This window comes from Crotalus tigris, unplaced genomic scaffold, assembly GCF_016545835.1.
Source record: "Crotalus tigris isolate CLP2741 ecotype Arizona unplaced genomic scaffold, ASM1654583v1 scf7180000020608.1315917, whole genome shotgun sequence".
Lineage (NCBI taxonomy): Eukaryota > Metazoa > Chordata > Lepidosauria > Squamata > Viperidae > Crotalus > Crotalus tigris.
Genome location: NW_024098104.1, coordinates 451,992 through 479,479, shown reverse-complemented (window position 1 = coordinate 479,479; position 27,488 = coordinate 451,992). Strand labels below are relative to the sequence as shown.

Genomic DNA, 27,488 nt, shown 5'->3' with positions numbered 1-27,488 from the left:
GCAACGTTCTCCAATCGCGAAGCGGGGAAGGCGGGGTCCTTTCGCTCCCCGCCTTGTCGTCTTCTCTCAGACGCTGCCCGCTTTCAAGTCGAGTCTCTTGTCCTGACAGTGATGGGCGTCCCGCCCCTCCAATGACCAAGCGCCCCTCGGGAACCCTGTCCAATAGAAAGGGAGCTAGGGCCGTCCTACGGCGCCAGTGCCGCCGCGCTTGGACGCCTCCGCCGTCGCTCAGGCCGGGGAGGCGGGACGAGGTCGCGGAGAGAGGCGACGCGAGGTGGATCGGGCCGGGAGGCCGGTCGCGTTTGTTGTCATCCCAAGATGGAGTTTCTGCTGGGAAACCCCTTCGCCACCCCGGTGGGGCAGAGCCTCGGTAAGCCGGGCGCAGGGGAGGATTCTGGCCTTCTGGAGCTCGGCTGAGGCGCCCTCAGGCCAAGTGGGGGGCTGGGCCTCGGATGTGGGGGGCTTCACGGCCCCTCGCCCGCTCTGAGGCCCCCAGGGTCGGTTGGCCGGGGCTGAAGGGACCCTTCCACGCGGGGAGGGGGGCTCTGCAGGCGACTCAGAGCCCCCCTGCGCCCCCTCCCCAGTGACCCCCTTGCACCCCTCCCCCATGGGCCTCCCTGTGGCCCCGCTTCCCCCCCCCCGGCTGAGAAAGCAGCCCCTCCCCCCTTCGGTCCCTGGGGAGCCAGGTGGGGTTTTGGCCCTGATGCCTCATGGGGGGGAAGTCCTGTTGGGGGGAAGGGTTGTGGTCGGTTTCAATGTGTGGCGATGCCCCCCACCCCCCCCCCAAACCAGCCCAGAGAGGGGCTCTCAGGTGAGGGTGGATGCCCGGCTGGAGGAGCATCCCTGCCCCCCCCTTTTCCCAGCTGCCCTTCTGATGCTGCTGCTGCTGCAGCTGCAAATGAGCTTTTCCCTTTCTATAGAGCTCTGTACAAAGTCTCTCTGAATACCCATGGGGAGGGGGGTTTCTCTTGGGAGGGTCCTTGCAAAGACCCTCTGGGCAAAGGCCAGCTGTTTCCCTGGGGGCGGGGGTTGCACCCAGCCAAGAAAGTGTGTGCCGAGCCAGCTGTGTCACGCCCAGCAGGTTCCCAAAGCTGGATCAGACTGCAGGATGACATATGTTTTGTGGAAGCTTTGATGATTTTTAAGATAGATAGATAGATAGATAGATAGATAGATAGATAGATAGATAGATAGATAGATAGATATACACACTTACAGCGGAGAGATGTTTTGGGAGAGAACCAATATAAAAGATAATGTTGCCTGGCAGGCTCAGACTTTCAGCAATCTGCAGCCATTAGTGGAAAGCGTGGATAGGTCAGGGTTGGCGTGTGAATAGGAGGGGTACAAGGCCTTCAGAGACTCTGTGGCAGAGGGGACGGAAATTGGGGGAGCCACTATGGAGGGTAGAGGTTTTAGGAAGGCCCAGCTGGAGAATGAAGGAAGAGATCGCCAAAAGGGATGCTCAGAACTTATGGATGAAGTTTGAGCTAGGAATGCTGGCAGGAAGTGCCCAAGAGGGAAAATTGCCTTAAAAACATAGCAAAGTGCAGATTTAGAGGCCCTGTAATCTTGAGAAAGACTCCTGGGGGGCATCCAGGGAAGGATGATTAAATTGTTTGTGGATATTTGCGGTAACTTCTCCACTTAAGGCTCAAGAAGCTGTGGTTTTATTGGCTTAAAAACAGTGACTAAGCAGGGGTGTGGGAAGGTTGATGGGTGTACAAAAGCCACATGTCAGAGTGCAAGGACCTTGACGACACTGCTTTGCGATGTGCACCAGTTCTGTTTAAAAAAAAACAACCCCTTTCCATAATGGGAGTGTGCTTTAAGGAAGTTGCTGTGTGGCAGGTTGGGAGCTCCTGGATCTAACATGCCTTTAAAGAACCGAAGGATCCGACAATTGTTTGGTGAGTGGACTTTCTGATCAGTGGCCATTAAATCACTTTCTTGAACTCAGTGTGGAAATAGGAGAAAGTGAGTACAGAGCTGAGGCGCAAGGTTGAGAAATGTAGGGGAGAGGATACGCACATGTTGAGACATATAACAGAAATTGGAAGGAAGAATTGAGAAATGCAAAATCTGTGTTGGTTTCTACCTAGCTGTATAGTGCTTTTAGTTAAAATTAGGAAGTGGGGCGCAAGCTTTTCTTACTGGGAAGGATCTTGATCAGTTTATGAAGTTAACCCGCTTGCTTATGCATCAACACACACAGTCTTGTGAGTGCTGTAGAGATGCTTGATCCAAAAGTAGGTAAAGACTGTTTACTTTGGGCCCATTTTTCTTTGTGGCAGATGCTAATAGTTGAGAATGAAATAAGAGATCCTGTTCTAAAGGGCAACAGTCTAATTAGGGTGCCTTCATTTTGCCCTTGGAATATCAAAAATAGATTCTGGCCTTTTTTCTAACAAATTGTGACATTTTATTCAATGGAAAATGGATTCCAAGGGAGGGCTGCATAATGAAAGTGTTGTGTATAGTACAAGGAATGTCATTTACATCTGAATCTGTTGACCTTTACGAAGACCTTGAATAAGTGACTCGGAACATCCTTTTATTTAAAAGGAGACATTACTGCCATTCTAAGAATTTTCTTTACAGTACACGTATTGTTGCAATTTATTGGTATGCTGAGAAGTTGAAAGTCCTAGGGAGGCTTTCTACCAATTGGGAGAGAAAAACGTAAAAATCTCTGAAAGAGAAACAGATAAAAACAGAGCACTGCTTCTTTTTAAAAATTTTGTTTTGTTAGATAACCCTTTCTATGTGGTCTTGATTCGGAAGAGACTTCTAAAGTTCTGAATGAATTCCCCGAAATGTTGCTGCCTTGAAATTGTCAGATCTTTGAATTAGAACATATAGAGGCTAGTTCAAATACTGCACTAAGCCAGCAGAAGATTTAGTTCTTCTTGGTTTAGGATGTTGCATTATGATTTTTTAAGGAGTTATGAAACATAACTATAGTTTAGTTCACTGAGTGAACCCAGCCCGGTGGTACAATATAGGTAAAACTTCACAATGGAAGTAGCTGCGCTTGGAAAATTGTAGCTCTGTCTAAGCCTAAAATTGGCCAACTGCACAATGAGTAAAGAAGTTGAACTTACACACTATTATTTCTGCTCTCTTAGGCAAGAGATGGGAAATAATAGTATGAAAATCTTTATTCTGAAGAAAATGTCTAGTGGTAACGGATTGCATTCGCCTCTTTGACTGTTGATTTTTTTTAAAAAAATAACAAAACCAAAGGTTTGCTATGCACACAGTGTTTATCAAAGATCAAAACTTCCTACTTGGCTTGCAGAGTGGGGTCTGATCTCCGTCGACAAAGAGTTGCTTATATATATATCTATGTATTTCAAAGCCTCATGTCAGGAATTGCCCAAAGTTTAATTGCACACATCTCCTCCTCCCTAATTTGGAGTTTTCGTGTTGAAGACCTAGTAATCTTACAGACTCTGGGATATATGACACTGACATTATGTGACACAGTTGTTGACTTCCCAGGAAAAAGCGGAGATCTGCAAGTCGTGTACAGTATAACAAGTTTTCCTCTCGTGGCTTAGTGCAAATGGCCTTAAAAACAAACAAGAGAAGCCTGTGACGGATTTCACTTTAATTTGAACGGGGATGGAAAAACAAACATGTCCTGGATGAAAGAATAACCCTCTGCTGTATTACCTTGGCTGAAGTAGTTCATAGTTCACTGAGTTTTCCTTGTTGAATGTTTCTGTGGTTCTTCCTGGCTCATGTGTGTGTCTCACTGTTTGTCGTTCTTTGGTGGCTCTTTTGATATTAGGGAAGATGGGGATTAGTCCTATTAAAGTCTATTGGATTGATGACAGCTTTGTCATCTGCAATTAAAGCTGGTGGCCTCTGAAAATATCTAGGGCTAGAAATGCATCAGCATTGTACTTCCTCTGCTAGTAAATGGCATTGATTCCCATGAAAATTTAATCTCCAGCACATTAGGACATTGGGCAAACATGAGCAAGGAAAGGTTTGAGACGACCAGAGGCTTATCTTTCTCTGTTGTAAAATGTAAATAACTCAGCTGTGAAACAGGTTGAAGCAGTAAAGGAATAAACACTTCCTGAAGGTTAATGAGCAATATGTTTATATGTTTATATGCATCATCGCTGATGCAATGCCCTCTATGTGTTTGCTTTATTTGTGATGGCACAGAATCTTTTGACCGTGAAATATTGGACAAGATTTCTGTGAAAGCACAGAGTTGGCCAAATAAGCTCCCAGAGATGTGTTAAACTCTGAGAAGACCATAATAATTGTTCCCTGAGACTGAGAGTTAGCTAATGAAGGTACACACAGAATCTCAGACTACAGGATGTAAGATAATTCAGGCTGGAGGAAGAACTTCTCTGTGTCTTCTCAAATTGTGGATTCTTTCAGGCTTTAAATTCAGTTGGCTTCTCACTGGTGGCTACTCATCAGGGGTCTCCAAACTTGCAACTTTTAAGACTGGTGGACTTCAACTCCCAGAATTACTCAGGCAGCCAAATCCCCAAGTCTTAAAGTTGCCAAGTTTGGAGACCCCTGGGATGGACATTAGGAGAAATATTCGAACAGTGAAGCTGTTGGACACCAAACCCAGGCTTGTGTTAATAACGGCTTCCCAGTTTAAAACCAGTGAGGGACGCTGCCTTGTTTCATTATTGTCCATTTTCTCCAAGGAATCCAGGAAGAATCTCTGCCTCTCCTCCCTCTTTCTTCTTAGCTCCTTCCTGCAAGTAGAAAGGTGATTAAATTATATCTGTCAATAGGTCATGACTATTGCTGATTATGTACTTTTTAGTTCCTTTTCTCTAAGCATGGAATCTTCCTTGGGATCTTCTAACTCCTCCCTACTCTTGTTTTCAAACATGCAAAATTGTATGCTAGCTTCTGGCATATCCGGTGCTTAATAGCCAAATGCTAATGCAAAAATATTCCCGAAGACGAAGACAAAAACCCAAAGGGTGAAAGAACCACTTTAAAAAATAAAGGGGGGGGGGGAAATGAGAATGTTTAAGTTCTGTGCAGGATTCCAATTTTTTTTTTTTTAAATTCAGGTAGGTCTAGTTCGATGCAACATATTGTTAACTATGCAAACTATGGCTTGGCACACATGTTATTCTGTAGCACCACAGGAATAAAAATGATAAATCAGTAAAGCAAGCATAGGCTTGCATATAAAAAAATAGACCACTTCTCTTCCAATTCTCATTCTGTTTCCAATTAGATTGCCTGCTGACTAAGAGAATGGCTTGGTTCACACATCAAGCTAAGCCCCAATGAAATTTACAGTATTTGGGTTTCAGCTGAAGATACCATGTGAGTTTGGCTATTGTGGTTCATAAACCATGGCTTCAGACTTGACATCATGTAGCAACCCTTTTACTCAGGGGTTATTCAATAAACCATATTGTTTAGCTCAGTCAATCTGTCTTACAAGAATTGGATCTTAACTTACTGGTCTGCAACTGACCCTTCGTAGCATCCGTGGCTTAAGAGGATGGAGTAAAAGAGGTTGGCGAAAGTACCCAGCAGTGTTAGGTTCTAACAGCCAGCAATGATATATTCCACTGCAGTCACTCTAAGTAGCAAAGGACCATTCCCTTGAAACAGAAGATGGGGTGATTATTTTTCAACTTCGGACCACAAAACTCAAAAGCTACCCTTTTATCCCCTCTGATAAAATTGAGCCCTCTGCAGCACATATTGTAAATTAGCTGCTATGAATAACTTGACAAGACGCTGGAGTGGCCTCAGACCAGGATGTGATTGGTACTTGAGGTTTGGTGGTGGAATATTTCTGCAGACAAATAACATCGTACATGCCAGAATGCATCCATATTGCAAAGTGCTTTGAGAGTGCCATAAGCCTATTTCAGATGGATTATATTGTAAGAAGAAATCCTCAGGAATTGAAAATTAAATCTTCAAAAGAAGTGAACATAACAAGAAATAGATTGGTTGACTTAGCATTGTATGCTTTATCTCTTGCTAATATAAAGTACTTAAGGGTATTTGTGTGTGTGTGTGTGTGTGTGTGTGCGTACGTACATGCATACACACACACACGCACAAATGTATATTATACCCAGTTATAATTTGTCAGCTTTCAGCTAAATCAGAAATATTCAGACTGAGACCTCTTTACAAAAGACAGACACTTTGAAAATTGTTGCCCAACAGGAATTTTTCATGTAACAAAAGAAAAATAGATGACTAGCACATTACCATAATAATATTTCAATGCAAATGTTAAAAGAACTGATCTTTTGTCCAAGGCATAATGTCCTACTTTTTGCCACATCATTCAAAATTCAGTTCTTGGCCTGAAAAAACATTGTACAGAGTTTGATAACAACACTACTTGCCTAACAACTGTGCCTTCTGCCCACCTGTCTAGCAAAGGGTTGTGGGTTTTTCTTGTCTGCTTTATTTTGCATGTGGCCCCAGTCAAAACTGGGCTCATGAACTGTTGGGCTTCCCCTCCTTAAGAGGCGTTCTGGCACAAAAAGAAAAAAGGACACCACAGGTGATTCAGTGCTGTTGGCTGAAAGAGCATGCTCCATCAGATGGCAGAAAACTGGCAGACTCAGCATTTGATTTCAAACTATTTCTCTTCCGACCTACTTCTGAAATCTTTTCATCCTCCTGGTGTCTTTTTATGGGTCATTTAATAAACTTAAGACCCTTCAGGTTGCTCAGTTTTTGCAAACTGCGACACCGTCTGTTGGCACTATATTTTATGTAAATCCAAACAAGTGTGTGGTGGATCATTCGCCCAGAAGGATCTTGTGTTGTCCTGCACGGAGCTGTAGGTGAGGCTTACAAGTTTGGCCTAATGAACCGGCTGTCAATTTCTCAGAAAACGAGCAGCGTATTTGGTTGTCTTACAGAAAAGGCCACTGATGGCTCCCTACAGAGCGAAGACTGGACGCTGAACATGGAGATATGTGACATCATCAACGAGACAGAAGAAGGGTAGGTGTGCGTGCACCATCTTAGCTGACGGCAAAATTGCCTTTTGCAATTTTGGAGGCCTTTTTTTCTGGGAAGAGTAGTTGCTTGTTGGTCAGGTTGACTCTGCCGGCAGTTTGGATGCTCAGTTCAGTATTTATTTGCCTTAAATCTAACAAATGAAGATGATGCGAGAGGGACCAATGGCTTGAAGCTGTGTAAGCCAAACTCCTGTGTGTCTTCAGTCCCCAGCATTTGATTCTAAGCCTGAAGAAGCTCGTTAAATAAGATATTGTTCAAGAAGCTGCTCAACTATATTTCAAGCAGCTGGAATACTTTAGTCCAAAGTGGTTTTGTGTGTTTAAACGCCATCGCAGTATTGTTGATCAATCTCCTGCAGTCTCCTTTTAGGCAAAAGCATCACAAAAGCAACATCTTTTTGCTGGCTTCTTTTCAGCATCTTCATAGCTCCTGGCCTGGCTTTGGGTTTTGTTTTGTTTTTTTAAAAAAATTGCTGAAACTATTTTTGTGTTCGCTTGGGGGATTCTGTTCTCCTTTGAGATGCTCTGCTGTAATTGAGCCAACACTGGAGCCTCCAGGCACCCAGGTTCAAAACAGGCGTGCACAAACAACTTAAAATTGGGGTTGTTGTGCTTCTGTGCTTCAGAGGCACCTGGGTCTTTCCCCATCCTCTCCTCCTTCTCTCCTCAGCCCGAAGGATGCCGTTAGAGCTCTCAAGAAGAGGCTGAATGGAAACAAGAACTACAGAGAGGTGATGCTCGCTCTAACAGTAAGTACAACTAAAGATCTGGAGACTTGGGAGAACAGGTCCGTCGCCCTAGAACCCGACCTAGCAGCTCTCTCTTTTTAGGATGCTGAGTGTTGACTCTCTCTTCTGCACCTGAAATGTGTTTTTCACACCAAGGTTCTGGAAACGTGTGTAAAGAACTGCGGCCACCGCTTCCATATCCTCGTAGCAAACCGAGATTTCATAGATGGCGTCCTGGTTAAAATAATTTCACCCAAGAATAATCCTCCCACGATTGTTCAAGATAAAGTCCTTGCTCTGATTCAGGTATGCCGTTTTAATTGAAGTATCTCTTTCTCTCTCAGCGTATAGCATCACAAATCCTATAGCTTTAAGGCCAGCTAGTTTTGAAACTTCTACTGACTAGGCTTTAGCAGGTTGATAGTCCTTTTAATCTTGATATGTATATTTCCAGTTGCGCATTAAGCAGCTGCCTGCTTCTTAATTTGAAAGGGTGACTCCAGCCCAGCATCCGCTGCCTTGGCCTGATGATTCTTCTCAAGATTTTTGGGCAACAAGCTGATTCACTTGCACAATGTTTGAGAGTTTGTATCCCACTTTTGACTCTTGAATCATACATAAAGGTCTCCGTGCCAAAAACTAACAGGGTTAGGACGAATGACTGTTTCTAGTCTGCTTCATAGCTTTTCTTTCCATCACACTAGAAAGACGGGGGGTAATTTCAAGAGGGTCTTTAGCAAGACCCACTCCTAGGGCTGTTGGGGAAGGTGTGTCTCATGATTTCTCAGTTGTAATGAATCCAAGAAAAAATGATCAGTTCAGACACCCCAGTGCAGGGGTCCCCAGCATGTCAGCAACCAGTCAGCACAAGTGAAGCCCCATCTGTGGGATGCGGGCAGCACACGAAACCAGGCCCCCTCCTGTCTGCAGAAAAACCTCTCTCCACGGAACTGGTCCCTGGTGCCCAAAAGATTGTGGGGAGTGCTGCCCTAGTGAAGCAATATGGACTGTGTAGAAGCAGCCCGACGATCCTGCCTGCTTTTTATTTTTATTTTTTCAGGCTTGGGCTGATGCCTTTCGAAGCAGTCCTGACCTCACAGGAGTCGTGCACATTTACGAAGAGCTGAAGAGGAAAGGCATAGAGTTTCCCGTGGCTGATCTGGATGCCCTGTCTCCAATACACACCCCACAGAGAGCAAGTATCTAATCTTGGGAATAAAAGCCCCGACCCAAGGGCTCTAGACTCTGAACTGCACATGAAAGAGGGGGATGAGTTGTACAGTTATGAAGCATAGAATACCCGGGACATTCATTGAGCAGGAAAAAAAACTGACTGCCTTTTAGAACAACTTTGCAGGCTCTGACCCCAGGCACTGCTACCGTCCCGTCTCCCAGGGTGATAAGACCACTAGCTGCTTGGATGGGAGGCTGCACAATTGCACTCCACCTCTTTGGGCCTTCAGAGCACTTAGGTGACTGTTGTAAATAGAATCACACACATACACGCACAGGCACAGGCACAGACCCTCCCCTCTGCTTCTTTGAAGGTGGGCTTGGTCTCTCTCTCATCAACTGCCGTTTCCCTTGCTAGAGTGTTCCTGAAATCGACCCGGCTGCCAACATGCACAAGTCCCAGTCTCAGCAGAAGATAAGCCCCAGCCCCTCCCCTACCTCTTTCCCAACTTCTCAGACCCCCACTCCGAATGGGGCTGACCCCATCATAGCAAACACGGAACAGGTACTGCTCGGGAGGAACGGGCCCCTGGCTGGGGTGGGGGAGCCGTGGCCCCCCGCACTCCTTCAGGATGAGAGACGCCTGTCGGCTTTTAGATAACAAAAGCACTTTCCTCCTTCCCTGCCTGCCCCCCCTTCCCTCCAGATTGCACGGTTACGCAGCGAGTTGGATGTTGTTCGTGGCAACACAAAGGTGATGTCGGAGATGCTCACAGAAATGATACCCGGTCAAGAGGATTCCTCAGACCTGGAGTTGCTACAGGTGAATCTGTCAGAGGGAAATTTTCCTAGCTCTTCTGTTGTAGTCCTCGACTTGCAACAGTTAATTTAGTGACCGTTCAAAGTTGCAACAGTAGGGAGAAAAGTGGCTTATGACTGTCTTTCACACTTAGAACCATTGCAGCATCCCCATGTCATGGGATCAAAATTCAAACGCTTGGCAACCGACTGGTACTTAAGGTGCTTGCAGTATGTCCCAGGGTCACGTGATCCCCTTTTGTGATCATCTGACAAGCAAAGTTAGTGGAGAAACCGGATTCACTTAACAACCGTGTTACCAGCTTAGCCACTGCAGTGATTCACTTAACAGCTGTGACAAAAAATGAGGCAAAATTCACTGAACAGATGTCTCAGCAAGAGAAATTTTTGGCTCAAGTGCGGTCGTAAGCCGAGGACTCCCTGTATTTGTTTTGATGAATTCAAACCATTTAGTCTGGAGCTACCTGAAGAGCCCCAGAGTCAGAAGGGATCGTTTGGTTCTTGAACACGGATCTGATGCTTGGGGAAGGATCCCGATTCCAACATTTGGGGCAAATGGTTTTCCCACTGCTGCTTCTATTCATCTCTGGAACGACACCCCCGGCCCCCCTCTTCCAGTTAGCCAGAAGTCGGGTGAAGTCTGGCATCACCTTTTCCAAAAGACCAACGGCAGAAGACTTTGTGAAGTAGGGCTCACCTCATCAGGTGCAAATTTCGCCTGTCTTCCTGGAACTTAAGTCCATTATTCTCTGCCCGGCCCTTCTGGGATGACAGAGAACGAGGCGTTGTCTGTAGGTGCCCCTTTAGTTACTTGGAGCTAAGAAGCCGAGATAACTGTGTGGCTGGCCCTTGCCTCTTAGAAATAGGCAAAACAAAAGAAACCACTAAGCACCGGAGCACAAGACAATTTCCCAACGCAGTCCAAGCCGGTTTTCTCCACTACCTGAGTCCAGACGTCTGAAATGTCACCGTCTGGCTCTAAACTGACGAGATTAAAGCCGACGTTGGCAAACCTGGTCCTCAAGCTGTTGCAGCAGCTGGAGAACCTGAGGGGGGGTTTATGCCATGCGCTGAATGTCAGTCTCGGCAGAGGAAGCCCAGGCAGCTTCTTACTCTTCTCAAAGGTTGGAGGCTGTCCCCCCTCCGCTGGTTTTTCATTCTGGCAGGGAAGCCTCCAGACTCGGGCTAGCTTTGTTTAAAGGTCACCCCCTGCTCATGGAAAGTCCGGTGGGGGAAGCTGGCTTCTCTTGCTGTTGATGTGATGTCCAGTGGGCAGAGGTGGATCAGCTGGATAGTCTGGGCCCCTTTGGCAGAGGGAGCCAAAATAGCCGACGAAAGAGGCCAGGTGTGGGCCACAGCCTCTCTTAGAGACATCTGGAAGCAAACATACACTCAAAAGGCAGCAGGAACTCCTCCCGGTTACGAAACCTCTGGCTCCTGCTTATGGTGCCACCCTTGGAGACTGTTTCTTGCCCTCAGTCGTCTCCCTGTCCGCTCTCCTAGGAGCTGAACCGCACTTGCCGAGTGATGCAGCAACGGATTGTGGAGCTGATCTCCAGGGTGTCCAACGAAGAGGTCACTGAGGAGCTGCTTCACGCCAACGATGACTTGAATAACGTCTTCCTCCGATACGAGAGGTGGCGTCCCTTTTTTCTTGGAGAAGTCAGGTCCTCCGGCACAAGGGCAGGGCAAGCCAAGACCTTCCCTCTCTAGTGACAGCATGGGGGGTGGGGTGGGGTGGGGTGGGGTGGGGTGTCCCTCAGAAGAAGAGACATTCAGGAGTCTTTCCTTTTTGCCAGATCGCAGCCTTTTCTCCCTTTCCCCGTTCATCTCCTCCCCTCCCCTCCCAGGAGGCAGGGAAGAGAAGCACTGTAAATGTCAGAGCTGCTTTAAACCATCTCAGTTCTTTCTCTGCGGATCAGCTGTCGATAATTGACTCCCAGCTGCCTGCACCGATGCCTGGCTGGCTGAGGTGTTGCGTGTACAGTTGGACGCTAGAGGTCCAGAACGAACCTCCTGGAAGAGGCCTCTGGCTCAAAGAATGTGGATAATAATGCAAGCTAGCCAGGCATCCAAAAACAGGAACTGATGGCAGGTACCTAGCGGCCATCCATGTGGACCTTGCCCTGCAGAACAGGTCCCAATTGGGATATGTTAGTTTGTCTAGGAACAGATATCAAGTCCAGTTAAGCGCTTCAGCAAGGCCTCGGAGAGAAAGAACCAACCATTCCTCCATGGAAGAACTGCCCCAAGCACAATTCACCTCTAGGATAGGGCCCCAAACACTCTTTGCAGACAACCACTTCCTGTGGGCTGTTTGGTTAACTTCCGTGGGCAACCAGGGAGATGGGGAAAGGATGGCATATGGGTCTTGTAGTGGTCTCCTGGGTGTCTTACCCAGAATCAATTCTCCCCCTTTTGCGCCACAGTAATTTCTTCTCCCCATTCCTGCTTTTGGGTGAAGACCCAAATTGTTCAGAACTGCCCCCTGCCCTCTTTTTTATTCCTTTATTCTTCCTCTAGGTTTGAACGGTACCGACTGGGTCGGTCAGCACAGAATGGGGTAAGTCTTTCCAAACAGTGTAACAGCTGCTCTCTATCCTTGTCACCAGAATGTACGCTCCCCCTGAGAATTTCTAAGACTTACTCTGAATATTAAGCATAACTGGTTGTGTCTTTGTTGGCAAAGCAACACTCGAGGGTCTGCTTGCAGATTGGGAGGAATCAGACTGCTTCCAGCCATTTCAAGCTGATCCAGAGAATGTGAACATATCTAGGTTGGAAGTTCTTGGAACACCCTCATCCTAGTCAGAAAGTCAGGGTGGTGGCCCAAATGGTTCAGTCAAAGTTCTGCCTGTTTTTTGTGTGTGTGTGTGTGTGTGGTTGGTCATAATTCCTCTCCTTGCGTGTTGGGAGAGAAGGCTCAGCAATGCAGAATTCTGCCCCTTTTAGCTGAGGCGCCCTAACCAGGGAAAGAAAGAACATCTGAAGGGGGCTTAAGGGGGTGGGTGCTTGTGTAAACATGCCCCTCCTGGCTGTAACTTCCTGGGCTTCATTAGAGCCAGCTGGTGCTGCCTCTGACTCCTGTGATGTTCCTCTCGTCTGACCTCTGTTGCTGCCCTCTATCTCCCTGCAGGTTCTCAACGAGGTGTCCGAGGACAACTTGATAGACCTGGGCCCTGGGTCCCCAGCAGTGGTCAGCCCCACGGTGGGAAACACTGCCCCCGCCTCCACCCTTTCCACTCAGCTTGCTGGGCTCGGTGAGTATTTTATTTTCTTCCGTTTCTTGAAGAATGCGAGGAAGTCCCAAGAAGCTAGTCCTAGTGGGGTACTTGGAAACTTGAGAGGTTTCCCGGTATGCTTAGGTAGTTGCCAATGTTGGATGCTGGCCACTGTGTAGGAGGAAGCCCCTGGGAGCCAACCCATTTAGATGCAGAGGGGCCCTTTTCCCCGTTTATAACAGATTTGTGCACAATAAGTCTCTGTGACAAGACACAACCTTTCATTACCTTGTGCGCAATCGTCAACCGTGCTGTGCACAAATCTGTGTTTGTCCCAGTAGGGCTCTTCAAGTCAAAATTTACATCCCATATTACATTCAAGCTGTGTCTCATTTAATTGATTTCTGCAGTCCCTTCTTTGGCTCAGAGTCTTTGGCGCTGCAAAGAGGCGAGGAGAACTGGATGTGGCGTCATTTCCTTCCCAATCTGTCCTTCTCCTGAATCTGATCTCTCTCTCTTCCCCCCCCCCCCATCTCCCCAAGGATGAGTTTTCTTCGGTCTAAGCCCCTCTTTCAGGAGCTGGTGCTGGACTCCTCCCCGGAGAGGAGATCAGACAAGTGGAGTCTTGGGCCTTCTGTCCATGGGAACGAAAGAAGGAGGGGAAATGTGGCCGGCTTCAGGCTTGGCTACAGGGAATGTTTGTATGCACCAAGACTTATCAAAAGACTGCTTTTGTTCACAGTGCTGCTTTTTTGTTCAAAGCAAAGCAGGCCCATCTTCCTTTGCTTTGGGTCCTCTGTGTCTCTCTGTAGATTTGGGCACAAACAACGTGAGTGGGGCCCTCAGCTCGCTCCCCCCCAGCAATCCCCGGGATGACTTTGACGTCTTTGCACAAACAAGAGGAGGCGGTCCCTTGGCAGATCAGCATACAATGTAAGTGGCCATGGCCTGGACGCCGCTGCCTCTCTGAACATTTATTATTGATTTGTATTCCATCTTTATTATTGTTTTTACAAATTAAGCTCAACAGGCCTTCCTCCTCCTATTTTCTCCACAACAACAACAACTTTGTGAAGTGGGTTGGGCTGAGAGAGGAGGACTGGTTTAAGGTTACCCAGCTGGCTTTCATGCCTAAGGTGGGACTGGAACTCACTCTCACCTGCTTTCTAACCAGGTACCTTAACCACTAGGTAAAACTGGTTGCTAGGACCAAAAGAGCTGCTCAAGTCAATAGCCATCCTCTGGGTCTCAGGTTCAAATCCTGAGCCAGTGAATGATCAGGGGCCTTCATTGCTAAAACGAACACATTTTTTTTCCTGTTTTAGATACACAATTGCAGCAGATCTTATCCCAAGGGCTTTGTGAGAGGGAAATTTGACGGCTCAGCTAGATCGTATTTCAGACTATTTCCAGGCTACTCAGAGCCAATGCAAATGTACTGAGAAGTCAAAGACTATCAGAAATGCAGCATGAGACCTTTTCACGAGACCTCAGGAATGCCTCGCCCTCGCCAGGCCATTGTTTTGGTGATAATTTTGTCCCCGCTTCCAGGGCTATTAAAAATGGAGTCCTCCTGGCTTTCTGGAGGTTTGCTGGATGAATTACAGCCCCCAGAGACCTCCCAGAGACGCCTCGGTATTTAAGCATCAATGATGCTTTCTCGTCTTTGTTTCATTGGCTCCACCCTGTGGCAGATTTGGGGGGGGATTTTTAATCTAATCAACTCCCTCTGCCTTAATTGGATTGGCCTGGTGGGCTTCTCAGGAGATGTGAAATCCCCAGATTTAGGGACTTTTTATGTGTGTATATTCAGCTCCTATAATCAAATCTGCCCCTGCGGGCGGAAGAGTTAAATGTGCTTGCATCTGGCTGCACTCATTGTTTTTCTTTCTTTTTACAAATAAAATCGGCATGCTTTGGCCTCTCTTTCATATGTTTTCTTTTGCTATTGTTGGTTTTTGGTTATTTTAGCAATTCTTTTCTTTCCTTTTGTCCAGCGTGACAAAGGAGGATCCACCAATGGCTAAAGGGATGGCACCTGCCCCGGATACCCAGAAACCAAATTCAGGAGGGGTAAGTCTGTTCTGCTCTCTGTGTGTGTACGTGTGGGTCCCATTCTCAGGCTGAGGACACTGAAGGCCAGTGCATTCCCTTGTGTGCAGTGTCTGTTTTGGGGGCAGCCGACTGAAACTAGCAGAGCGAGCTGGGGCCGTCTCCTTGTTTGGTCATTGGGAGGCTCAGCAGTTTAGAAGTATTTGAAGACCAGATATTCAGTGTGTTGGTGGGAAACTCTGGAGGACAGGCCAAAGACTCACCTTTTCTCTCAGCTTCATCTGAATGTTGTTGTGCTTAAAAGGGCCACTGATTTACTGTGAGAAATACAGGGTGCTTACTTTGGGACGGGGGGGGAGGGCTTTCCTTTTTTTCCTGCAGTCCAGATTGAATGCACAGAGACCTGATTTGTCAACCTCATTTCCCACATGAGGGTTTTTTCCCCTCCCCTCCCCGGGCTTTTATACTTTCTCCAGCTGATCACCCCCTTCCTTATTTTGGCCTTTGTAGGATCCAACATCCGTCTATCTTTAATTAATTTTATTTCATCAGAATAAATGGGCCACCTTTGTGTTTCCCCCAAGCAGTTCAAGGCAGCGTCAGTGGCTCTTTTCTCTTCCTCTGCCCCCCTTTAAATGAGAGACTTGTATTTGCCCAATTAACTTTATGGCCAGGATTTGAATCCAGATCAGTGAAAGTACGGTAGGGAACCTTTGCTCCCATTTGATGCCTGTATCAGATCTCTTGAGCTTGGCTGGGGAGAATGGATTGCACAAGTCTGGAGGGCACCAGGTTGGGGACCAAGGGCTTAGTGTGTTGTCAGCTCAAAGGGCCTCCTGGAGCAGGGTCAAAGTACTTGAAGGTGTGTCTCCCCCTCCCCCAAGGCTTTGCCCACAGGTGAAGACATCCTTATTTTGCTCTCCAGCTGACTTGAGGGTGTCGGCAGCCCTTGCACCCAGTAGCAATCTCTCTCCTTTCAGTTCTCAGCCTTGATTCTCTTACCCATGGCTAAAAAGTTGGTAAAATCGGGCATGACTCCATAACCGCCCGGCTTAGCAACTACCTCTCATCTTGGCTGGCCAGTACCCAAAGCGTTGCTTGTTGGGACCCTTGAAGACGAAGACCTGGCCCCTTTCCGCCAGCTTCAAGGCCCTCTTGTCTCAGGAAGTGGGCACGGAGGGGTGCTTCTCCTACCCTCATGCTGCCGATTCTGGGTCGGGCCACCCGCAGGTAGAACCAGGTGGGAGAGAGGAGTGCCCAAAGCTTTTGCAGGCGCCTGCGCTGGACATCCCGGGTCTGCCTTGGGAGGGGGGAAACACGGTTCTTGTTTAATCTATGGTAATGAGGCTCTCTGTTCTCAACACACAGAGGAGAGGTAAAGGTGGGAGTTGCCCCATGGAGCCCATAGACAGGTGGCTCATCTCCCAAGGAATGGTGAGGACCGTTTTGCCGTCCAGTGACATCCCCTCCTCCCTCCATGTTGTCTCACCCCTCCCGGTGTCCCTTTCTGCTGGCCTCACCACCCTCGGTTTACCTGTCACTCCACCTCTTCACACAGTACCAGGGTGGTGGCTGTAAAAGGAGGGGGGGAGCCTCATCCGGGGAGATGGAAGGATGGGCCAGTAGGAGCTGAATACAGCTATTCCTCGACTTACAACCGTTCGTTTAGTGACTGTTCAAAGTTACAACAGCACTGAAAGAAGCGACACACTTCTTTTTCACACTTACAACCTTTGCAGCATCCCCCTGGTCCCGTGATCGAAATTCAGACAGTTGTCAACTGGCTCACATTTATGACGGTTGCAGCGTCCCAGGGTCACGGGACCCCCCCCCCCCTTTGTGGCCTTCTGACCCAAGCAAAGTCATAAGGGGAAGCCAAATTCACATAGCAACCAGGTGGCTAACTTATCAACAGTGGTGATTTGCTTAACAGCTGAGGCAAGAAAGGTTGTAAAATGGGGCAAAACTCCCTTAACAAAGGTCTCACTGGACAACTACAATTTTGGGCTCCGCTGTGGTCAAGGACTATCTGTATTTTTCTCATAGAGGGGGGCTAAGAGTGCTTGGGGGGTGGGCTTGTTTTCCAACCCTTGGATGGCTCTCTCCACCGCCTCCTTGTCCTGTCATCGTCTTTTTTTTAATACCTGCAGTATCGCCTTTTTCCCCTCCCTGGTAAACACAGGTCTTTAGCAAAGGGGGAGCTTTGCCAGAGGCTGAACAGGCAGCACAAGAGAGCAACCCAAACCCAGAGAAAAAGGCTCGATCAGTCTCTTCCTCCTCCACTCTCTTGTCTTCAGATGTTTTGGACTTCAAATCCCATCCTCCTCTAGGCAGCCCAGGGCCACCCTGGGCTCATCGGTGGTTCTGCTAAGCTCCTTGGGGGGAAGAGGAAAATAATGATGTGTCCTGCAAGAGCAGAAAACTGAGAATAGCAGACAGGCCTCTCCCACATTGGTGTTTCTCAAGCTTGGCCACTTGAAGACGCGTGGACTTCAACGCCCAGAATTCCCCAGCCAGCGATGCATCGCTGGCTGGGGAATTCTGAGCATTGAAGTCCTGGCGTCTTCAAGTGGCCAAACTTGGGAAACACTATTCTACACTCTGCATTTTACAGCGTTGCTCTGCACACCCACAGCTAGCAATCCGATAAGCTTGTCCCACAGCTTGCAAGAACGCAGAGCGCACTGGATATAAACTTTCCCTTGAAGATTCTGCTGCTTTCAAACCATTTTTATTTTATTTTATTTTTGGCAAAGGAAGGGAGAGGAAGGAAAAATCCTAAATGTGGCTAGGCAGGAAAGGGCAGGAGTTAGTGGGGCTTTATTTACGTCACTGAGAAGGTAAACCTGGGACACCCAAAGAGGAAATTCAGCAGCCACCACCCCCAAGCTGCCGATCCCAGAATTCTCTCAGGAGACAGGCCTTTAGAAAAACAATGAAGGGGAGGAGGGAATTTGGTTGGGAAAAGGGGGTGCAAAGTGTTTAAAGGACAGAGGGATGTTTAGGGGGATGGACTGCTTGTAAGGACCCCCCCCCTGCCCCCCAGGAGAGAATGGAGGCAACTCCATCTTTTGCCTTTCAAATTTCCTGAGAGATTAAACCCATCTCACTGTTTCAGTTTCTTGGGGAGACCCTTAAAAGCCTCCCAGTATATTTCTCCCCCTGATTTGAACATTCTGATCTCCCTCCTCTGGTATTCCAACCATCCTCATTGTTAGCGTGTGTTTCTTCGGCTTGGAAAAAGGTTACTGCCCCCATTGTGAACCCCTTAATAACACCCGTACGGGATTGGACAGGCTGGCATTCCCTGGTCTGTCCTTCACAAGCTCCTGGTCCCCGTTTGTTTTTAACACGGACATATTTGACCTCCTCTGTCCAACTAACCCATAACCGTGTTTCCACCACCACCAGCAGCAGCTGTTAACCGTGTGTGTTTATGAGACACATAATAAAGTGGACCTGCCCAAGTGTGCAAGCAGACAAGTGAGCAGAAGTGCAAGGACACACCAATAGTCCCTGGCCAAGGGCTGGAAATTTAAAGGGGCGAGTTGGGTCAGAGATACCCTGAAGCTCATCCTATTTTCCCGAATATTTTTCTACATGTCTCCTTTTGGATTGCCAGCTCCATTCAGTTCAGGCACCTCGTGGTCTAGACTGAGCAGCCGAGCGGTCTTGAAGGAGCTTCCTTTCCATTTTGATCCTTGACCAACGCACGAAAAGCAGCCCCAGCTGTGACTTGCCAAGCCGCAGTTATTATGGTGGTAGCTTCTGTCCCCAAGAGTCCAGGACTGGAGAAGAGGGAATGTTTGGCAAATGGAAGATAAAAAAGCAAGCAATTGCGATACCTGGAATGGCAAGAGACAGGCTTGGGTCTAAAGCCTGAGTATAATTTGGTAGTTTTTTTTATGAGCGTTCAGGCCTGAGCTCGAGGAAATCTCGTTGTGTGCGATTGCAGCAGAAGCCAGCTCTGCGTAGCAGAGATTTGATAAAGATAACAACAGGTGTCTCCTCGCACACGCACCCCCAGTCTGTGTCTGGAGCAGCCCCACAGCTTTTAGCCAAACCATCTTTACCAAGCAGGGAATGAACAAGGCTTTTTTAGACCTTATACGTACGATGCAGTCTGATGGACGAGGGAGAGAAATGACGGAATTAATTTTGAATCTTGGGGTTGCGCACCATTTGGGCAAGAGGCCCCTAACTTCACAAGCAGAATTCAGACTAAAATCGGCTGCAATATTAACCAAGGCCTTCTCTTGGCGGCCTGAATGTTAGCCACCATCAACTGTCCAGAGAGAAAGTAGTTGGTGGGAGAGCAGGCAGAACGAGTGTGCGCTCTCTCTCTCTCTCTCTCTCTCTCTCTCTCTCTCTCTCTCTCTCTGTGTGTGTGTGTGTGTGTACACAGAAACACTTTACCCTTGTGTGGGCCAGAATTTGACCAGCAACCACTTCTTTGTGGCCATGAAAGAGGAACAGGGGGAAAGGAATCTCAGAGTTCAGATTCCGAGTTGTACAGCTAGCAGGTCCCAGACTGGTGCTTATGGACCGGGCTCCTCCCCCAGGTCTGTGTCTCTCAGCCAGCCGCACACTTGGGCACCCCGCCCAAGCCTTCACCAGCCTTGCTGCCCACCCGTCCCCACGCAGGGCACCATCCATCTTGTTTCTAGGCGCCCTGCCTGCTTTCCTATCTTCCGTATCGGTTAGGAAGCAGAGGGCAGCCCTATTGCTCCTGGTTTATAGGATGCCCCCCCCCCGCCTCTCCCCGTTTCACTCATCATAACCTTTTCTGTGTTGAGTTTTGCTAGCCACATTGCCTTGTTTCACACTGCTTTATTTGTGCGTGTGCTTTTTTCCGTTCGGTTGCAATCCCTCTGCGATGATGAAATGCACTTTTTTTTTTGTTTTTACAACAGCAATGCATCTTACACAGCCTATATTTGTGTTTTGTTTTTTGTTTGTTCCTTTCCCCCTCTCTTTCCTTTCTCCCTCTTTTCTTCGGTCCCGGTCTGGGCCCGTATTTCTGGGTGTGTTTTTGGCCTTGTTTTCCCATCTCGCTGCCCTGCCTAGATTCCCGTCCCACAGTCCTCCGTCATGGAGGACATTGAGGAGTGGCTGAGTACCGACGTGGTAAGAGACTCTTCGGTTCTTCTGCTCTGGTCCTCTTTTCTTGTTTCGTTTGCCTCCGAGGAGGGCAGGGCGATGCCCGGGCAGCAGCTCACCTCTGGCACACGTTTCTAAAACATAGGCAGTCCTCCACTTACCACAGTTCATTTAGTGACCGTTCAAAGTTACAACGGCACTGAAAAAAGTGACTTGGGACCATTTTTCACACTTGGGACCGTTGCAGCGTCCCCTTGGTCGCCTGATCCACGTGATTCCCCTTTTGCAGCCTTCTGATAAGCAAAGTCAAGGAGGAAGCTGGACTAACTTAACCATTGCAGTGATTCCCTTAAGAACAATGGTCAGAACAGTCGTAACATGGGGCAAAAATCACTTAACCAACGTTTCACTTAGCAACAGAAATGGGCTCAGTTGTGGCTGTAAGTCGAGGACTGCCTGTGCATGGGAAAGGATACGTGGGGGGGAAGGGAAGGCGGGGAGGGTTGGGCCTCTGGCAGAGCCGCAGGCAGAAGCCATCCGATACGGGGAGCAGCTGGAGCAGCTGGGCACTGGAGGAGAGAGAGGGGGGCGTGGGCAAACCCTGAGCAGCAGCAGCAGCAGCAGCAGCGTCCCTCAGTCCACACTGCTTAGGGTCGCCCAGGTGGAGAAACACAGGCCTGTTAGAGACGTTAAAAGATACAGAGCGGAAAAATACCCCAAGGAGGGGGAGAACTCCCTGGAGGGCTTTTGGCTGAGTGTTGGAATGGGGAAATGCCATCCCCCCCTCCTCAAGGACCTGCTGGCCGGAGAGGACCCCCGCTCCTGCCTGGGAGACCCCACACGTCTGTCCGCGCACGCTGATCCTTCGCTTTGGATTTCATAAGAAAACAGCCCTCCTCCCAGGCCGGTGCTTTGGTCCCGAATGTGGGGATGCCAGGACGGTTCCTGGGGAAGAGAGAGGTCCACGGTGTCTCTGGCTCCAACTGGGACAAGGACCTTCTAATGGGAGCAGGCCATGAAAGCTGCGGTTTCTTTTCAGGGCAACGGGTGACGGCCATTAACAGTCGGCCCATCTTTGCATTTGGGTTAAAGTTGCTAGGCTGCCACTTCTCCTTCCAGGGAGGTCATCGTCCCAGGGACCCAAACTGTGGGGCATCGCCTCAGCTTGGGGGAAGCTGACCCCTGAATCTGGAAGGCCCCTTTTGTCCGTTGGACAAAGCCGAGCGGGTCAATCCCTGATTTTCATTCCCAGAAATATGTGGGCCACTGTTCAGCGACCACATTTTTCTCGCTGTTTTTTTTTTTTTTTAATCCCGCGTTGGGGCAAGTCGGAGCTCAGTCTTTGAGATCTCCCTGAGCTGGGCCAGCCTGCTGGCAAATCCTTGCGCTCTCTGCACTTCTTTTTAAAGGAGGAAGGCTATAACAATGGTGAGCTTTCTCTCTTTTCTTCCCCACTCTCCCCTTCCGTCTTCCTCCCATTCCAGAAAGGAGATGAGCTGGAAGAAGGCGTGACCAGCGAAGGTACGTAAGCAGCCCAGGGATCGAGGGGCTACCTCGGTTAATGGAAAGGGGGAGCTGCCCGGCGATGGAGGAGGCTCTCCAATGCTGCCCTGGCAATAGAAAGCATCTGGGGCTGTAGGGACCCCCCAACATCCGAGAGGGGAGCTAATGAAGGCTAGTAGGGTAGAAGAGACCCTGCACGGTCAGCTCCTCCCTCATTAATTCTGCAAAGTGGATACGGGCGACATGCACACAGGCCAGGAAGACAGATTGGACAACCATGTGTTTGAAACGGCACAGAGTTTCCTGCTTGAACAGGGGGTTGGACTTGAAGACCTCCAAGGTCCCTTCCAACGCTGTTATTCTGTTAAACCTTGCGGCCAGCCAGCCACCCGGCGGCCATTTCTCTTCTGGACAATCCTGCTTCAGACCCCAAGCCCTGCCTTGGTCATCCCCGACCAGGCCCTCTTCCTCCTCGTGGTCTCAGGCCACCCTCGGTTGGACCTGGGCAGGGGACGGGATGGGATGGATCGCCAAATAGCATTGGGACTGTTTCCCCCTGAGCCTTTTTTTTCCCTAAACCTTGCAGAATTCGACCGGTTCCTGGAGGAGCGTGCCAAAGCGGCTGAGAGGATCCCCAACCTGCCCTCCCCTCCTCAGGAGGAGCCCAGACCGCCACCTGCGAACCCGCCCAGCAAAAGGAAGCCGGACCGGTCTGAGGACGCCCTCTTCGCTCTGTAACGGTCCTTCTCCCCCTCCCCTCCCCGCTCTCCCTGCACGGAAGGAGGCGGTGGCGGCAAGACCAAGAGTGGTCTGGCTAGCGAGGGGCCCCTTCCCATCCCCGGTGGCCCCAGATCAGGTGGGCTCTTTTTCCTCCTCCGGGACTCGGCCTCATTTCCTTAACCTTGGAAGGCTCTTGACAGCCGTTCTGCCACTCAGATGGGGGGGGGTTGTCCCACTTAACTCCCTCTCACGCCTCTGCCCCGTTGATGCTGAGATTCCCCTTTAAAAAAAAAAAAGGTAAGAGACCTGCATGACAACTTGCACAGGCTCCATTCCCACTGGCTTTCCAGTCCTCCCCCCTCCCCTTGCTTATGCACAATAGTCATGCATCCAACCCTGGCTTGGCTCTAGTTAGAACTACTCCAGAGCCCGGCCTGTGGCCTCTTCTGCTCGGCCTCCCGCACAAATCAAACCGGAGCTTCAGCATCTTCCCCGTGGGCTTCCTCTGCTCTCTTAGCTCTGCCTGGAGGGTTGCCAGAGAAGCTAGTCGGAAAGAGGCTCGTTTGTGCGAAGGCAGCATCCTTTAGCCAAAACACCTGGGCGGGTTCCGTGGGTGACGAAGGAGCCCCTCTCTGCAGGCCCCCAGATCTCCCCTTGATCCCCCCTCTCTGGATGGGCTCAGCCCCACTCGTGGGGGACCGGCCAGTCTGCCCCTCTCCTCGTCTTTACAAGAAGGGTATTGATAAGGGGAAAGTCAGCCACAGAAAGGGACGAGATTGCACTTTGCACTGGAAATGTTAACCCTGAGCGGCAGTTACGTCTGGAGGTATGAACCACTCCATGTGTGTGCGTGCGCGTGTGCGTGTGTGTTAAAACCTTATTTGCATTTTAAAGCACTAAATGGCACTATGTTACCGGCGGCGGGATTCTCTCCCAAGCATTAACGAAAGGGTGGAAAGGGGTGTGGGGCAGCCCTGCTGGAATGAGTGGGGGCTTCTGCCCTCCTCTGACGCCAGCATTTCAGCACTGCCTACTAGAGGGCGGGGCCTTCTCCGTTACCTCTGCAAAAATAATGGTGCAGAAGAAGAGCTTCCTAATGGGATTAAGCTGAATTAAAATGCGTTGGCTCAAAGCAAGGAGCATCCTGGCCTCGCTTCACCCATCCAGGTTGGGCACCGTGGGCTGCATGGGCTCTGCCTTTCCCCCAGGAGAGGAAGTGACCCTTCCATGCTGCTGGGCAGAGGACCTGATGGCTTGCCACCTGGCAGGGCTCCTGCCAGCCTGGGCAAGAGGCTGCCTTTCCTTGCCTGTCGTGCGACCTTTGTCCCGAGAGTTCCCCAATGCCAGCCTTCGCTTGGCACAGACCTGGAGTCTGCTTTCATCACTCGGGACGTTACCTGGTCATCTTGATAACCCACCAGGCTCACCAGGGCCTGCAGGAAAAGCAGCTGTGGGGCTCCAGCTTGATCCTCCCTTCCCCTCTCTGGGATGGCCCCCATGTGGGGCAGCTTTGAAAGACCGGGCAGAGGAGAAGTGACGGGAGCGAGAGAGGAAGGAAGCAGAGCTAACCTCCCTTGAGCATCTTTTGCTGTTTGAAGCACATGGTCTACAAACGATCGCTAGTTGCACAGATCTACCCACTGTGCCTTCCAGTCGCCCCTCTGCACCATTGCAGCCCAGAGACCCCAAATTGCCCTCAATGCCATTGCAAGAGGCCGCCTCTGCAGGCTCACGGATGGCTGCCCTGGAGGGAGGCAAGCAGACGGCTTGGAAGCACCAGGGGCCCCTGCTGGCCCCCAAGAGCACACTTGCCCGAGCAGTTTGCCCCCCTGGGCTCCCCTGCCTCCAGCCCCATAGCTCTGGGAGTGCGTTTCAGGGAGGTGAAGCCCAGGGGCCGTCCCTCCCAGGCAGCCTTCCGAAACGCCGCCACCACCTGGGGCTTGGCAGGGCAGGAGGGCAGAAGAAAGAAAGAAGGATACCACCTTATTGAAATCCACCCAATTCGGCAGCAAGAAGCTGGCTGTGCTCCTTGCCCGGCCAAACCAGCTTCGTTTGGGAGGAGGCCGAGGCTTCTTAGGGCTTTTTAAGTTAATCTGCAGCCCCTGGAAAAGGTCCAGCCTCCTTCTGAACAAGCCCCAACCCCAAGAAGTCAGCCTCCCAAATCTGGGCTCTCCTCCGGAGTCTCTTCCCAGGATTTCCCGTTGGTTTGCTTCTATTTCAGTCTCTGTTTCTCCCCCAAAACGACCTAACTGCTAACTGTTACGGGGGCCCTTTCCCCCAAACCCCGTGTCATAGCCTTGCCATCTGTATATTTAAAGCTGCAACTTCTTCTCTAGTTGTTTAAAAATGGATAATATTTATTGACAAACAACATTCAATGTTTTGTTTTATTTGCGGGGGACAGTCGATGGGCAGGCCAGTGGAATTTATTGTTTAAAGAAAAATGTAAAGGTTAACTATGTAAAAATGATACTAGTGAAACCCATTTGAAAGTGCCTCCCTTCTCTCTTTCTTCTACGAGTGACAGTATACCCGAGAGAGCAAAGCCCAGCCCGGGGGGGGGGAGGGGGTTTGCATAAGGCTGTATTAACCGATGTCACTTAACTCTCCTTTTGGATGTCTGTGTGTCTCTGTACATATTTATACATATATTGTTTCTGCATGTCAAAGTCCACCCAATAAAAAAAATAGTGCAATCTTATAGAGCAATAGCGACTGAATCTCTCTCGCCCCCGTGGGGCACAAACACCGGGAGGAATGTTGCCCTTGGAAGGATTCTGTACAGGTAGTCCCCGACTTACAACAGCTCACTTACTGACCCTTCAAAGTTACGACGGCACTGAAAAAAAAATCACTTATGACCGTTTTCACAGCTGCGACCTTTGTGGCATCCCCAGGATCACGGGATCAAGATTCAAATCGTTGGCACCCTGACTCGTCTTTATGACGGTCGCAGCATCCCAGGGGCGACCTTCTGACAAAGTCCACGCGGAAGCCAGATTCACTTAACTACCTTGTTACTCAACAGCCGCACTGGTTGACTGAACTGTGGCAAGGAAGGTCATAAAATGGGTCAAAAACTGACGTGTCGCTTAGCAACAGAAATTTGGGGCTCAGTTGTGGCCGTACTTTATTTATTTTTCTTCCTCTCCGCTTTGCATTTCCAGAGTTTTTGCCCCAATCTTTGGGGGCAAGTGAATCTTTTAATCACACTTTCCAGCTCTGTTTTCAAGTCATAACAGCTCTGGGTCAGGTGCCACTTGCACCTTTTTTGATAAAAAAAGAGACAGAAGCCGGGCCTTGTTTCCCAATTCCCTTCGGCACTAATAATAGACGGAAAGGAGGGTCTCCCTCCCCTCCCCAGCCCTTCTGGCTCAACTTCCCAGGTACAGGGGTGGGGAACCTTGACTCTTTTAGGAGTTGTGGACTTCAACTCCCAGAATTCCTGAGCCAGCATCTCCCATGTTCTGTTTTCTCTAACCGTGGCCGCTTTAAAAGTGGACTTCAACTCCCAGAATTCCCAGCTGGGGAATTCTGGGAGTTGAAGCCCACCCATCTTAAAGTGGCCGAGGTTAGAAACTCTGGAGATAGGGAGCTGCCTGCTGATTTTGCTGTGATTTGAAAGAGCACAACGACAAGGGGCCTGAAGGGAGCAGGCGGCATCTGCCCACAAGCTGGAAAGAGTCAGCCCCTCCCGGCTCCCGTGCCTTCCAGCACATCCTGTGCCTGGCATCTTTGGGGGTTACACCTTTCTAGTAAAACACAATGGCAGCTTCTGTTGAGCAGAGAAGCCGGCTAGGTCCCGGCAGGGCAGGAAAATGCTGGAAAAGAATGTCACCGATTCTCAAAGCCCAGCAGATCTTTCGCCCTGCCAGAGGTAATAAAGGGGCACAGGCAGGGATAAATAGGGATAGCGTTTTATGACAATTAGTGTAATAGTCCTAAGTAGGATTGCACTTTATTTCCCCTCCCAAGCCCAGTGTGCAAGTCGGAGATGCGCTGGAAAGCTTTCCTTCCCATTTCAGCCCTGGATTTCTGTGCTGCAGAAAGCTGCACCGGTTGAATTTCTGGAAAACTTTTGAGTGGGAGAATGGAGAGAAAGGGCAGGATCAAAGGCAGAGGTCTGAAAAAGGAAAACCTCAACCTCTCCAATGTTCGTAGGTTGAACTTTGCAAGGACTTCAGTGGCTTTTTAGTAGTGCATTTACAATTATTTCCAGTTAGGTGGGTCTTTCCCACCTTCTGCAGTTCAGCCTCTTGTTAGAGCAGAGCAGGGGGGGCGCAGGGTTGCTAGCCCCTGGCATCCCCCTGGCTGATTATGCCAAATCCTGCATTTGAGCAGCTGCTTCGGTTGATGGCACCAGCAAACGTGGAAAAGGGCTTCGCTCTTCATCCTCTGAGTCCAACCAGTTATCCCTCCTGGCTGCCGCAGCGTGTGGGGAAGATGGGAGCTGTAGTCCAACTTATCTGGAGGTCACCCAGCTGAGAAAAGCTGAGTACAATGGAGAAGGCAAGCGGGGAACCATTTGCCCATACTTGGAGGCTATGTTTCAAACTTTGCACTGTTGCTCCCACCTACCCACCACCTGGAGAAATGGAGGATCTCGAAACTTTAACCAGATTCTGTTTCCTGCTAGGCGGATGACTCACTTCCCGGTTTCCTCCCTGCGAAGGACCAGACTCTAACCATTAGAAAAAGTTGAAAGGATCACGCACCTCGGTCCTAATTTACAAGGATAGAGAAAGCTGGAACAGCATTCTTCAAATTGAAAAAGGTCTTCTGCAGTCACAACATAAGCCTAAGATTGAAAATCAGGCTTGTCAGATGTTATATTTTTTTCTATCCTGCTCTATGGAGTAGAGAGTTGGTCTCTGACAGAAGGTCACCTAAAGAGTCTAGAAGCATTTGAAATGTGGATTTACAGGCAGTTGTTAGGCTGTTACTATAAGCTGGGTTGACAAGATCAGAAATGAGGAGGTGATAAGCCGCCTGGGAAAGCCAAGGGAAATCATTAAAACAATTAAAAAATGAAAGTTAGAATATTTTGGGCACATGACGCAACACCCAGAAAAATATGGCATACTCCATTTAATCCTCCAGGGAAAGATTGAAGGCAAACGAGGTCCAGGCAGAAGAAGAACATTGTGGCTTTAAAATCTAAGGGACTG

General features: G+C 49.2%; 1 protein-coding gene across 4 annotated transcripts; it reads left to right on the top strand.

Annotated features, from left to right (window-relative positions):
- Positions 1 to 203: 203 nt before the first annotated feature.
- On the top strand, positions 204 to 25,021 carry TOM1L2 (target of myb1 like 2 membrane trafficking protein). Of its 4 annotated transcripts, XM_039367983.1 has the most exons (17): positions 258 to 370; positions 4,689 to 4,753; positions 6,903 to 6,987; positions 7,675 to 7,753; positions 7,889 to 8,038; positions 8,793 to 8,927; positions 9,324 to 9,470; positions 9,612 to 9,728; positions 11,228 to 11,361; positions 12,248 to 12,287; positions 12,861 to 12,984; positions 13,758 to 13,878; positions 14,943 to 15,018; positions 16,366 to 16,431; positions 20,065 to 20,124; positions 21,582 to 21,618; positions 22,187 to 25,021. In XM_039367983.1, the coding sequence occupies exons 3-17, from the start codon at positions 6,950 to 6,952 to the stop codon at positions 22,336 to 22,338; spliced, it is 1,476 nt and encodes a 491-aa protein (XP_039223917.1). In that variant the 5' UTR covers positions 258 to 370; positions 4,689 to 4,753; positions 6,903 to 6,949; the 3' UTR covers positions 22,339 to 25,021. The 4 variants fall into 4 exon arrangements, with proteins under 4 accessions (XP_039223915.1, XP_039223916.1, XP_039223917.1 ...); XM_039367981.1 differs by lacking the exon at positions 4,689 to 4,753 and having other exon boundaries at positions 204 to 370; XM_039367982.1 differs by lacking the exons at positions 4,689 to 4,753; positions 16,366 to 16,431 and having other exon boundaries at positions 204 to 370; positions 22,187 to 22,338.
- The last annotated feature ends 2,467 nt before the right edge of the window (positions 25,022 to 27,488 follow it).